At 43.1% G+C, this 14,422-nt stretch overlaps 2 protein-coding genes across 4 annotated transcripts in view; one reads left to right on the top strand and one right to left on the bottom strand.

Annotated features, from left to right (window-relative positions):
- The window catches only part of LOC130290411 (cytochrome P450 2G1-like), a 53,260-nt gene extending 41,278 nt beyond the window's left edge, over positions 1–11,982 (bottom strand). Inside the window, exons 1-2 of the mRNA XM_056538027.1 lie at positions 11,740–11,982; positions 757–919 (exon numbers count right to left, since the gene is read on the bottom strand). Of these exons, the coding sequence (XP_056394002.1) occupies positions 757–919; positions 11,740–11,916 (340 nt within the window). The 5' untranslated portion in view covers positions 11,917–11,982. The remainder of the gene's footprint in view (positions 1–756; positions 920–11,739) is intronic.
- Positions 2,516–14,422, top strand: part of LOC130290403 (cytochrome P450 2F2-like) — a 167,197-nt gene continuing 155,290 nt past the window's right edge. For all 3 annotated transcript variants that reach the window (XM_056537997.1, XM_056537998.1, XM_056537999.1), the window contains exons 1-2: positions 2,516–2,653; positions 11,782–11,905. The gene's annotated coding sequence lies outside the window, so the exon portion shown is untranslated. The remainder of the gene's footprint in view (positions 2,654–11,781; positions 11,906–14,422) is intronic.

A 14,422-nucleotide genomic window follows, 5' to 3' on the forward strand; every position in this document is an offset into this window, starting at 1 on the left:
TCTCTCTGCCACCAAGCGATCGCTCCACCCATTGAAGCAGACAGACTCCCTGTCATCAGCCTAATGATGTCAGGTCTCGGCCGCATTGCAACCTGAGAAAAAATCTGTGACAACAGTCATTTTGTATGCTGTTAAAAATAAATCTTGGGGTAAAAAAATATTGGGGTGAAAGAAGAATTGTGAGAAAACCGTCACATACAGGTACAGACACTATATTATGAACTACACTAACTTTACAGCCCCTGTAGCATAGTCAAATAAAAAAAAAATCCTGGAATACCCCTTTAAAATGTAACCTTCCAATTATGGAAATGCAAGGAAAGAAGATGTAGCTGGTTAAATTTAAATAAAAATATGTGATTTATTAAATAAATATCAATGTTATACACTTAGTCTGGTATCCTTGCAGGGCCCTTGCTACAGATCCAGTAAAATTAGTTAAAATAACATTAAAACATGGTATCAATGCCAGTATTTGTAATAATCATTATAGCAGTCAAATTTTCACAGTATGCCACCTTTGTATTGTGTCTCAGTTATAGATCCTTAAAGACACATTTGATTAGATCCAATTATGTAGTCTATGCAAAAAAATCCCCAAAATTATCCTGTGTGCCAGTAATTAAACTAAGCAGCGTTGCAATGTGAGCGCTGGATGATGCAAAAGTTATAGTATAATTGCACGCTGTCCCATTATCTGGACGTGGCCTTTAGCGGAGGGTATTATATAATTGTATTACATACTTATAGGCTTACCATGTCCTTTCACAAATTGATCAATAGTAGGGAGCCTTCCACGACCACTAAATTCCTCTGCTCGGTCAATTAATGCTTCCTTGACAGCGTTGTACCCACATAGGACAACTATTGGATTGTGTCCGAAATATACCGTGTATACTGAGCCATATTTCTCTCTAAACTGAAAAATTAGATACATTTGTAAAATAATAAATCATATGCATTATACATTCCTTCAAAGTTGTTAGGCTAGGTTCATACTACGGAATTTCACACTATGGAGTAGAATTTCAAAGTGGAATTCCACTCAGAAATTTCAGTGCAGCAGAATCCCATTGCTGGCAATGGGATTCCGCTGCCCAGTGCACACTACGGAACATCAGTGGCGGATCATCCACCGTGGAAATTCCGCTGCCAATAAAATGAGGTTGCTCATTCTTTAGGCAGAATTCACACCCCAGACATTGTCGTCTATTAGAATGGCAATGTCTGCGTGGTCCTAGCGCCAACTGATTCAGTCGGCGCTCGGTTTACTCAGAATTTGGCCCGATTTTGTCCATCCAAAAATTCCGTACTTCGAACCTAGCCTTACATTTCTACTGTTATATCAAATTACCACCATATACATACAAAAGGAAAAACTGGAGCAAGCTCACCCATTCATTGCTGATGTGTCAATCAACTGCTTCATCTGGTTCAGACGGCCACAAAGAGAAATGGTCTGCAGGACCCAATCTTCAGTGCTAGGAAGTGAGATAAGTATCTCTGGTGTTCATCTTCCATAAAAACCAACGTGTTCTGAACCCCTATGTCATGGTCCTAAGCTATAACTAAATGTGGTGTCCCGGTACCGTATTGTATACCATACCTTGGTTAGGGGTCCCCAAAGTCAGAGTTCCTAGTAACTGTGGGGTTCCGCTTCTTTAGTCTTCCCCTAATCACCCCTCAAATAGTTAATATATTGCTAAAATAAATGTAAATACTGTATAGAAAGTGTATACTTACCTTGCATAGCGTCGCAGGGCCTGCGGGTCATGTGACTGTGGTTTAGTCTCTATGGTAGGTAAAAGGACCTTTGGAGGTTCTGGGTCATATGATACCCAAAATACCTTGTAAAGCTGATTGACAGATGGTCTGGACCAATCTAAAAATGACCAGCCCCTGCCCATATTAGGGAGCTGCAGCCAATAGATGCGCTCTTATTCTCTTTCTTCTAGTTCCTGTGCTGCGAGGCAAGCAGCATCTCTTTGCTCTTGGGTTGCTGACACTTCATGAGGACAGACCTCCGCAACTTACAACGACTGCTACTAGGCCACAGCCTGCCGGCCTCGGCTCAAATCAAACAGTGAGTTCTTACAAACTTCCTCGCTACTTCTAGCAAGGACCCTGGACCTAAACATAACCCTAAATCCAGTGGATTTGCACATACTAAATCCTACTAAGCTAAAGAACTTAAAAAAGTCCCAACCATACGTCAATCTCAGCTGCGCTGTACATAGACTTTGTTATAAGGACTGTTCCTGTATTCGCATGTTAAAATCTTCAGTAAAGTTTCTGAAAGTTTTCAGCAAAGCTCTGGTTGTGGACATTGCATTTATTCTACATCTCCCTATCGCTTTTGGGAAGGGTGGCAATAGGCCAAGCATCACAGTATTAACCCTCACCCTGGCATCACGACTGACAAGAGTTAATTATAACCATGATATACCGCACAGCAACACCCCAACTGCCATACACCCCCCCCCCCCCCCCAAGGCACCACATAAAGATCATGATGTAATGGTCCGAAACATGAAGGATTCTTAGGGCTGCCTGGGAGACCCCGATTTTATGATTTTGTAGTAATTTTTAAACAAAGTTCTTGTTTTTGTGAAAGAGGAACATCAGAGATACTTCACCTCCACCCACAAGACAGGTAAGTATCACTTTTATTTTTTAATTATTTTATTCTAACAAATTGTATTAGTGTTTTTAAAACAACAGAAAACTACAGAAAAGTAAAGCAAGCAGCAGCGTATCTCAAAGTTAACCTATTAAGAAAGGTAACAAAAGTGTATATAAAAAAGCTGAAGACATAAATGTGATTTATACATACCCAATGAATATATAGAAGAATATATACACAACAAACCAAACAGGAGAAATGAAAACTAACTTTTGTTTGAAATGTAGTTCAAGAGCAAAAAGTTAGTGGGCTGTGGAGAGTGACACAGTGGGGGAGATTTATCTAAACCTGTGCAGAGGCAAAGTTGTCCAGTTGCCTATAGCAACCAATCAGATTGCTACTTTCATTTTAAAAAGGGCCTGTGCAAAATGAAAGAAGCGAGCTGATTGGTTGCTATGGGCAACTGGGCAACTTTGCCTCTGCACAGGTTTTGATAATTGGGGAAGATTTATCAAAACCTGTCCAGGGGAAAAGTTGCCCAGTTGCCCATAGCAACCAATCAGATCGCTTCTTTCATTTTTGAAAAGGCCTCTGTAAAATGAAAGAAGGCATCTGATTGGTTGCTATGGGCAACTCAGCAACTTTTCCGTGGGACAGTTTTGATAAATCTCTCCCAATGTCCCCAAGTGAGTTTTCCATGTAGTTTTATGGTTGTTGGAGATGTCACCTTCCTATTTGCTCTTTATGTTGAATACCGTATTGTTTTTTAACCTTATATAATAATACTGTATGACTAATGCACTTATGTACCGTTAAGTGTTACTGCCCCCTAGTGATTATTTTGTATCAAGACTAAGAGCCAGTGATTTTCACATATGCATTAGCTATAGGCGTATATGGGAGAAAGTCCTAACTAGAAGTGACCCTTTGTTCAGGTCCGGTCCCCTCTCAAGCCTGAAGGAGGATTTTCTGTACCTGTGAAGAGGAGTCTAGTCAATCTTTGGAGAATATGGGAGAGAATGACAGGTGGTCTAGAACAGCCTATCTTACCCTCCTAAAGTTTATTCCTAAAAGACCACCCCGGACCTGGATGGAGCCATAGCATCGGTGAAGTCTACAGAATTTTTAGGACCACCAGTTAACAACCAATTGATTTCAGGCTCTCTATAATAGTGCCAGTAGCCATGAGGGCCATACCAGTCCTTCTCAAAACTGCCACAAGCCGAGTGGGCTACACTTTATTCAGACAAGGGGGAGGAGAGATGCAGTGCCTCACGGTTATTTATGGCCTATTGGGCTTTAAAGGGGTACTCCCACCCTAGACATCTTATCTAGTGTTGAGCGGCATAGGCCATATTCGAATTCGCGATATTTTGCGAATATATGGACGAATATTCGTCATATATTCGCTAAATTTGCATATTCGTAATATTCGCGTTTTATTTTCGCATATGCAAAAAAATTGCGCATGCGAAAATTAGCATATACAAAAATTAACATAAGCGGAAATTAGCATATGCAAATTTTCGCACATGCGAAAATTCGCACACCAGTCTCACACAGTAGTATTAGAGCCTTCTTTACACCACACAAGCTGGAAGCAGAGAGGGGTGATCACTGTGATGTGTACTGTGTAAAAAAAAAAAAAAAACAATATTCGTAATTATGAATATATAGTGCTATATTCGCGAATATTCGCGAATATGCGATATTCGCGAATAAAATTCACATTGCGAATATTCGCGAGCAACACTAATCTTATGCCCTATCCAAAGGATAGGGAATAAGATGTCTGACCGTGGGGGTCCCCCGCAATGTTGCATGCGGCACCCACCTGGTTCTTGTCCGGAAGCGCTGGAGGGTCTGGGTCGCCACCACATGAACGGAAGTCCGTGATGTCAGGACTCCGCCCCTGTGTGACGACCCTCCCATAGACTCGCATCAAGGGGATGGGGCGTGACATCACAGCCTTCCGTTCACGTGATCGCGACCGAGACTCTCCAGCGCTTCTGGACAAGAAACAGGTGGGTGCCGCATAAAACATTGCGGGGGTCCCCAGCGGTCAGACATCTTATCCCCTATCCTTTGGATAGGGGATAAGATGTCTAGGGTGGGAGTACCCCTTTAAGTCAGGTCTAGTTAGAGTAGCTGGGAGGTCTACAGTGTGGTGCCTTCATCCTGAAGCTATGGGCATTGCCGAGGATTAGGATATATAGAAGTGTCGGGAGCCAACCAATGTGAATTAACCCTCTTTGGTAAAGAAGAGAATAAGTGGACTGAGATTACTTTAACTTGCTAAGGAAATGAGAAGAAAGAAGACAGGGACCTGTAACTTGCATTCCAGCATTATCTCAGCATTCCCCTGTTCTGATTATCTACAGCCAAAGAATTAGAATTCATTGATATTTCACTGCGTGATTTGTATTTAGATTCAATTGAATCAATTAAAGATAGAGAGAATGGGGGAAATTTATCAAAGGATTTACACTGGTTTTTCCTGTCTAAATTTGTCGCACAGAAAGTCGCAGTCTAAATATGTGCGACTTTTCTGCGACTTTTGCTGTAGAGGATTTTTAGAACATGATGCATGCAAGTCTATTTTAGACGGAAATGCATTGGAAAATGAATGAATTTATCAAGTGCGACTTTTGTGCGACAAGTCGCATCTGCCCAAAATACGCTGAAATGTCAGACCATGTTGGAGCAGGTCTAAATGCAGTTTAAGCTGTAGACCCTGAAGTCTGAGCACAGAATTTGCAGCTCAGGTAGTGCAGCTCATCCAGGATGGCACATCAATGCGAGCTGTGGCAAGAAGGTTTGCTGTGTCTGTCAGCGTAGTGTCCAGAGCATGGAGGCGCTACCAGGAGACAGGCCAGTACATCAGGAGACGTGGAGGAGGCCGTAGGAGGGCAACAACCCAGCAGCAGGACCGCTACCTCCGCCTTTGTGCAAGCAGTAGCAGAAGGAGCACTGCCAGAGCCCTGCAAAATGACCTCCAGCAGGCCACAAATGTGCATGTGTCCACTCAAACGGTCAGAAACAGACTCCATGAGGGTGGTATGAGGGCCCGACGTCCACAGGTGGGGGTTATGCTTACAGCCCAACACTGTGCAGAACGTTTGGCATTTGCAAGAGAAAACCAAGATTGGCAAATTCGCCACTGGTGCCCTATGCTCTTCACAGATGAAAGCAGGTTCACACTGAGCACATGTGACAGACGTGACAAAGTCTGGAGACGCCGTGGAGAACGTTCTGCTGCCTGCAACATTCTCCAGTGTGACCGGTTTGGCGGTGGGTCAGTAATGGTGTGAGGTGGCATTTCTTTGGGGGGCCGCACAGCCCTCCATCTGCTGGCCAGAGGTAGCCTGACTGCCATTAGGTACCGAGATGAGATCCTCAGACCCCTTGTGAGACCATATGCTGGTGCAGTTGGCCCCTGGGTTCCTCCAAATGCAAAACAATGCTAAACCTCATGTGGCTGGAGTGTGTCAGCAGTTCCTGCAAGAGGAAGGCATTGATGCTATGGACTGACCCGCCTGTTCCCCAGACCTGAATCCGATTGAGCACATCTGGGACATCATGTCTCGCTCCATCCACCAACGCCACGTTACACCACAGACTGTCCAGGAGTTGGCGGATGCTTTAGTCCAGGTCTGGGAGGACATCCCTCAAGAGACCATCCTCCACCTGATCAGGAGCATGCCCAGGCGTTGTAGGGAGGTCATACGGGCACGTGGAGGCCACACACATTACCGAGCCTCATTGTGACTTGTATTAAGGACATTACATAAAGTTGGATCACCCTATAGTGCGGTTTCCACTGTGATTTTGAGTGTGACTCCATATCCAGACCTCCATGGGTTGATACATTTGATTTCCATTGATAATATTTGTGTGATTTTGTTGTCAGCACATTCAACTATGTAAAGACGAAAGTATTTCATATGATTCGTTCGTTCATTCAGATCTTAGATGTGTTATCTTAGTGTTCCCTTTATTTTTTTGAGCCAAACAGCTCGGGAAATCTCCAAGGCTTTATTTAGCACATAACAGGTAAAATCAAACATGCAGGGGCATCTCAGGCTACAGCTATTTTAGTGCCTTAGGGCACTAACTGCCTGTGTAGCCCACCAAACACCCTCAAGCCCATGACCATGACTGATTGGCGCACTGCCAGGCCCAGCCAGCCTGCGGGTACCATCCATTCTGCTGGCGTGGCTTTTCACCACAATGCAAATATCACTTCATGGGAAAGTTTATCAAAACCTGTGAAAAGGAAACGTTGCCCATTTGCCCATAGCAACCAATCAGATCGCTTCTTTCATTTTTCAGAGGCCTTTGTAATAGTGAAAGACGTAATCTGATTGGTTGCTATCAGCAACTGCACCACTTTTCATCTGCACAGGTTTTGATCAATCTCCCCCCATGTGTTGGGATACTTTCGGATACTTAAGGTCCTTTTTTGGACCTACCCCCTTAACCCCTTAAGGACACATGACGTACTGGAACGTCATGTGTCCACTCCCGATCTATAACGCGGGGCCACGGCGTGGCCCCGCGTCATAGCGGTTCGGGCCCGGCCTCTAACAACGGCCGGGACCCGTGGCTAATAGCGCGCGGCATTGATCGCTGTGCCGCGCGCTATTAACCCTTTAGACGCGGCGTTCAAAGTTGAACGCCGCGTCTAAAGTGAAACCGAAAGCATGCCGGCTAGCTCAGTGGGCTGTTCGGGATAGCCGCGGTGAAATCGCGGCATCCCGAACAGCTGACAGGACAGCGGGAGGGCCCCTACCTGCCTCCTCGCTGTCCGATCGCCGAATGACTGCTCAGTGCCTGAGATCCAGGCATGAGCAGTCATGCGGCAGAATCATCGATCACTGGTTTCTTATGAGAAACCAGTGATCAATGTAAAAGATCAGTGTGTGCAGTGTTATAGGTCCCTATGGGAGCTATAACACTGCAAAAAAAAAGTGCAAAAAAAAAGTGAATAAAGATCATTTAACCCCTTCCCTATTAAAAGTTTGAATCACCCCCCTTTTCCCATAAAAGAAAAAACACAGTGTAAATAAAAATAAAAATAAACATAAATGGTATCGCCGCGTGCGGAAATGTCCGAATTATAAAAATATATCGTTAATTAAACCGCACGGTCAATGGCGTGCGCACAAAAAAATTCCAAAGTCCAAAATAGTGCATTTTTGGTCACTTTTTATATCATGAAAAAATGAATAAAAAGCGATCAATAAGTCCTATCAATGCAAAAATGGTACCGTTAAAAACTTCAGATCACGGCGCAAAAAATGAGCCCTCATACCGCCCCATACACGGAAAAATAAAAAAGTTATAGGGGTCAGAAGATGACAATTTTAAACGTATTAATTTTCCTGCATGTAGTTATGATTTTTTCCAGAAGTCCGACAAAATCAAACCTATATAAGTAGGGTATCATTTTAATCGTATGGACCTACAGAATACATATCAGGTGTCATTTTTACCGAAAAATGTACTACGTAGAAACGGAAGCCCCCAAAAGTTACAAAACGGCGTTTTTTTTTAAATTTTGTCGCACAATGATTTTTTTTCCCGCTTCACCATAGATTTTTGGGCAAAATGACTGACGTCATTACAAAGTAGAATTGGTGGCGCAAAAAATAAGCCATCATATGGATTTTTAGGTGTAAATTTGAAAGAGTTATGATTTTTTAAAGGCAAGGAGCAAAAAACGAAAATGCAAAAACGGAAAAACCTCCGGTCCTTAAGGGGTTAAGTCTGATAAATAAAACTAGAGTGGTATATTTTGCTATAAACCATGTACTATGCACCTGTAGTCACACGCCATTTTCTCCAAACAGACAGCATAGAAAACAATGGCAGAAGGCAGAAGAGTAAAGTAGAAAGCCTGGTCCAAAGGTCTTCCTTCTGCAATTTGCTAACTGCTATGTCTGGCAGAATGACTGCTGTATGTGAACTTCTCCTGTCTTTTGGTGTTTATTCACTTGCTGTCAGCAGTTTTAGTGTATGGGTCCATGCCAGTTTTTTTTTTTTTTTTTTACTTATCCCACTGTCTATAATAAAGATTGTTTTTTATTGCAGGTCACACTGTTCTGTTTGTATGATAATGGATTGCAGTGGTTTCATAAGCTGTTTGTCTTGTTCAATCGACATTTATGATTGCAGTTTAGTTTTTAGAATGTAGTTTGCCTATACAGTGGTCCCTCAATATACAATTGGAATCCGTTCCAAATGGACCATTTGTTGAAACCGTCGCATGTTGAGGGATCCGTGCAATGTAAAGTATAGGACAGTGGTCTACAACCTGCGAACCTCCAGATGTTGCAAAACTACAACACCCAGCATGCCCGGACAGCCAACGGCTGTCCGGGCATGCTGGGTGTTGCAGTTTTGCAACATCTGGAGGTCCGCAGGTTGAAGACCACTGTTAGAGGAAGTTGTACTCACCTGTCCCCGCCGCTCCGGACTGTCACCGCTGCCCTGGATGTCGCCTTCCATCGCTGTCGCCACATCCCCGAGGTGTCCCCGACGCTCCGGTAAGGCCTCTGCTTCCCCGGCATCCGCGCGCTCCGTCGCCGCCATCACGTCGTTACGCACGCCGCTCCTATTGGATGACGGGGCAGTGATGTGATGACGATGATGGAGAGCTCCGGCAATGCAGGGGATCCCGAAGAGGATGCGCCGGAGCCCCGAGGACAGGTAAGTGATCGTCAGCGGACCACACGGGGCACCGTAAACGGCTATCCGATGGCAGCTGTAGCAGTCTGCGCTGCCGGATAGCAGTTTATGCAATGGACCCGACATACAAAAGCCTCTGAGAGACCATCGTATGTTGAAATGATTGTATGTCAGGGCCATCGTAGGTCGAGGGGTCACTGTATATTGATTGTTATGTACTGTTGCCATGTGCTGTTTCCTGTCCAGGTTATATATGTTTTTACATGTATTGCAGACTACTGTTCTTTTACGTTTCAGTCCTATATTTGTCAGACATTCCTTTAGTTGGTGTTTTCCTGTTGTCCAGTTTGCACATTGTCTAAATCATCCTGCTCGACTCCGTCTACTACTACTCCCTGCAAAATCACAATGCTGTGTGCCTCTAACTTCTATGGTTAGTGCCAATTTTCTTTGTTTTTGACATTGTTACAAGCTTTTATTAATTTCTTGTGCAATAGCTGATTGGTTCCAAAATTCTGCCCTAAGATAAATCCTTGGGGTATCTGAGTACTGGTAGCCATTGTGAGGATTTTTTCAAAAGAATTTGTTACAATGCCACATTAAAGGTTGGTACATAAAATGGGAATGCATAGGCTGGGGGGGGGGGGGGATGGCAGGGAGATTACGGGGGTCCCCAGTGGCGGGCCCCCCGCGCTCAGACAAATTATCCCCTATTCTTTGGATAGAGTATAAGATGTCTAGGGGTCGAGTACCCCTTTAATGGTACATCCTCTGATTGGTTGACTGTTAAAAGTGGGGTACCCCATGGGTCAGTTTTGGGTCCTATTCTATTTAATATATTTATTATTGACCTTGTAGAGGGTTTTGTAATAAAGTCAATCTTTGCAGAATATACTAGGCTCTGCAAAGTGGTTAACACAATAGAGGTTTGGGCTGAGAAGTGGCAGATGAGGTTCAACACTGATAAATGTAAGGTAATGCACATGGGGAGGAAAAATCTGGGCTGGAATTATGTATGAAATGGGAGCACACTTTGGACGTGGAAAAGGACTTAGGGGTCTTAGTTAATAGTAAATTTAGCTGTAGTGACCAGTGTCGGCAGCTGCTGCCAAGGCAAATAAAATCATGGGGTGCATCAATAGGGGCATAGATGCCCACGACAAGGAAATAATTCTACTGCTGTACAAATCACTAGTCAGACTACACATAGAATACTGTGTACAGTACTGGGCACCAGTGTACAAGAAAGATATAATGGAGCTGGAGGGTTCAGAGACGGGCAACCAGAGTAATTCGGGGAATGGGAGGACTACAGTACCCAGAAAGATTATCAGATTTGGGGTAATTTAGTTCAGGAAAAAGAAGGCTTAGGGGAGACCGAATAACTATGTATAAATATATCAGAGATCTCTCCCATGACCTATTTATACCCAGGATTTTATCTATAACAAGGGGGCATCCTCTACGTTTAGTGGAAAGAAGGTTTTTAAACCAGCACAGACGGGGGTTCTTTACTGTAAGAGCAGTGAGACTGTGGAATTTTCTTCCAGAAGAAGAGATCAAAAGGGTCTGGATGCATTTTACTAGATTTAAAGGAACAAAACGTTAAACCGGGGATTTATTCTGATGCCATATTTGGCGTTCGGAAGGATTCCCCCCCCCCCCCCCCTAGTATGGGGTAATTGGCATCAACCTCATAAGAGTTTTTTTGCCTTCTTCTGGATCATCACAGTAGGGACCCGATAGAGATATAGGTTTAACTTGATGGATCACCACTGTATTTAGCGTGGAGAGTCAGGTCTGCGTTCTCGAGAATGTTGAGGTCACAAAGGTTGACTTTCTGAGATTAGACACCTATCTCCTATCCTTTGGATATGGTATGGATAAGGGGGATAGTTTTTTTTTAAGTGGCTGGGATACCCCTTTAATTACTTAAACGCTAAGATAATAATGCTCTGGTATCCTCGGTAATAGGCTTATAGCCATGGCTGGCCTGGAGGACTAGGTTAGCTCCCTGACTTCCAAGTCAACCCATCTGTGCTTGTGTTTGAAGGGTTCTGATAAGAACAGTGAGGTAACAGTGAGAGAAACTCCCCGGTCTATACACTTAGATGCCGTGGTTGAATTATAGTGGGAGCCCAGCGGTCAGAACTGTCACTGTCCTAGCCCAGAGTCAGTTGCCCAAAAGTGAGATACCAGAGAACTGGAGAAAGTTCTGAATTTTTTAAGAGTGGTTGTTAAAAAAAAAAGCATTTACCTCAGAGAAGAGAATGATGAAGGAGCATGTGCTATTTGTATAGTGAATTGGTCTTTGCCATTCAAAGGTGTTTTTTCCGCTGGATCAATTAGGTACTTACTGTATTTTTTTGTTTTACCCTCTATGTAAACAGTTAATATAATTTTCAGAACATTCCCTTAAAACTAACCTCCATCAAGGATTTGACCATCTCTCCTCTCTTTATTTGCAGGACATTTCCAACAATAGGCAAGGGTGTAGGTCCTGGAGGTAAGTTACGTCTTCTGTATATGGAATTCCATGTGGAGTAGATAAGCGATGAAATGATCAGAGCCAGGAGCAGGGATTCAAACCAGGTAAGATCCATCTCGCCTGTAATGTATGTTCTGCTTGTTCTGCCTGAGCATTTGTTACAAATTATAGACTTACTGCAGGTCAAATCTCATCCTTAAAGGTTGTGTTCTTTGTTGTTTTCTCCAAGTAGGTTTTGGCATGGAAAGTGCTTGGCAAATTTCCTAGTACAGTCAATATTTGATCTTGCCAAAACCGATGCCAAAGGATCTGTTGTGGACAGTAGATTAACATGCTTGATAAACATTTATATATTCGTACAAAAAAAATTGAGAAACAGAAACATAGCTGCACATCCACCATTTGTATGTTGATGTACTTGCAGCAGCATGATCTCAGCATCATTTCAAAAACTAACAGGTTGTTAGTATACATTTTGGTCAAAAAGTACAAGCCCACATGTCAAGGCCACCTAGTCAGAGTGGGTCCCGTACCTAACACTGGCACAGTGCCGGGCGGCGACCACTGCCTCCACGACACCATGCCCACAGGGGAACGACCCAGTGGCTAGACAGCCCCACTGCTGCCCGACCAAGCCCCTGGCTCTGGGCCACACCACCCCACAGACTAAGCATCACAGCAACAATGGGCACCACAGAGCACCACACCAGGGTGAACACTAGTGTCGCTCGCGAATATTCGCAATACGAATTTTATTCGCGTATATCGCATATTCGCGAATATTCGCGAATATAGCGCTATATATTCGTAATTACGAATATTCGTGTTTTTTTTGCTTCCAGCTTGTGTGGTGTAAAGAAGGCTCTAATACTACTGTGTGAGACTGGTGTGCGAATTTTCGCATATGCGAATATTAGCATATGCTAATTTTCGCATATGCAAATTATTGGTTATGCTAATTTAGTATATGCTAATTTCCGCGTGTTATTTTCGCATACGCGAATTTGCGCATATTTTCGCATATGCGAAAATAAAACGAGAATATTACGAATATGCGAATATTCGCGAATATATGACGAATATTCGTCCATATATTTGCGAATATTCGCGAATTCGAATATGGCCTATGCCGCTCAACACTAGTGAACACCTACCATGTGCTCCCTGCCAGAGGGCTGGGAGAATGTAGGGGGAAACCCATATGCAGTCTCCTGCTGATTAAAAACTCCTGGACCGAATGGGTGGAGTGCAGTGCTGGCTATGAAAAATTATTTATATTGATATATTTGTTTAGTCTGAGCACAGAAACACAAGTGACTATGATCTGGTACTTAGGATGATGTCATGTTGGCGCTTTTTTTCCTTTTAAGCATTTAGTATTGGATGTGCTGTGTGTTGCCATATAGCATCTAATGAAGAGGCTGTGATGCATAAAAATGTGTTGACATCTATAAGACAAGAGTGGTTTGCATCTGAAATTCTTTTTTTTTTTTGTTTGTTTGTCTTTTTATCTTTACTGTTTCTACATCGGTTGACACATTTATAGATTGGAATCCCAGAGGCTGCACTACGGTGGATTTATACATGATAAGTTGTTGTGATCTGGACACAATAAACAGAAGCTGTGCGGCCCCTCATTGCACAACATATTGTCTCAGGAGCTCTACTCTTTCTATCTTTACTCAGAATCATAATACTGTGGATGACTGTCCCCTCATCGGTCTCTCCTTTGACTCTAAGCTATTAAAGCAACCGGCTATAGAGTACATATTTGTCTACCTCCTCTCAAGTTAGATGAGATGTTGATGCTTTGATTTTTTTATACAGGGTGGGCCATTTCTATGGATACACCTTAATAAAATGGGAATGGTTGGTGATAGTAACTTCCTGTTTGTGGCACATTAGTATATGTGAGGGGGGAAACTTTTCAAGATGGGTGGTGACCACGGCGGCCATTATGAAGTCGGCCATTTTGAATCCAACTTTTGTTTTTTCAATAGGAAGAGGGTCATGTGACACATCAAACTTATTAGGAATTCCACGAGAAAAACAATGATGTGCTTGGTTTTAGCATAACTTTATTCTTTCATGAGTTATTTACAAGTTTCTGACCACTTATCAAATGTGTTCAATGTGCTGCCCATTGTGTTGGATTGTCAATGTAACCCTCTTCTCTATATACTACTATATACTACTATATACACCGCAGGAGAAATGCTAGCACAGGCTTCCAGTATCCGTATACACTGCTATATACTACTATATACACCGCAGGAGAAATGCTAGAACAGGCTTCCAGTATCCGTATACACTGCTATATACTACTATATACACCGCAGGAGAAATGCTAGCACAGGCTTCCAGTATCCGTATACACTACTATATATTACTATATACACTGCAGAAGAAATGCTAGCACAGGCTTCCAGTATCCGTATACACTGCTATATACTACTATATACACCGCAGGAGAAATGCTAGCACAGGCTTCCAATATCTGTATACACTGCTATATACTACTATATACACCGCAGTAGAAATGCTAGCACAGGCTTCCAGTATCCGTATACACTGCTATATACTACTATATACACCGCAGGAGAAATGCTAGCACAGGCTTC

This window comes from Hyla sarda, chromosome 9, assembly GCF_029499605.1.
Source record: "Hyla sarda isolate aHylSar1 chromosome 9, aHylSar1.hap1, whole genome shotgun sequence".
NCBI lineage: Eukaryota > Metazoa > Chordata > Amphibia > Anura > Hylidae > Hyla > Hyla sarda.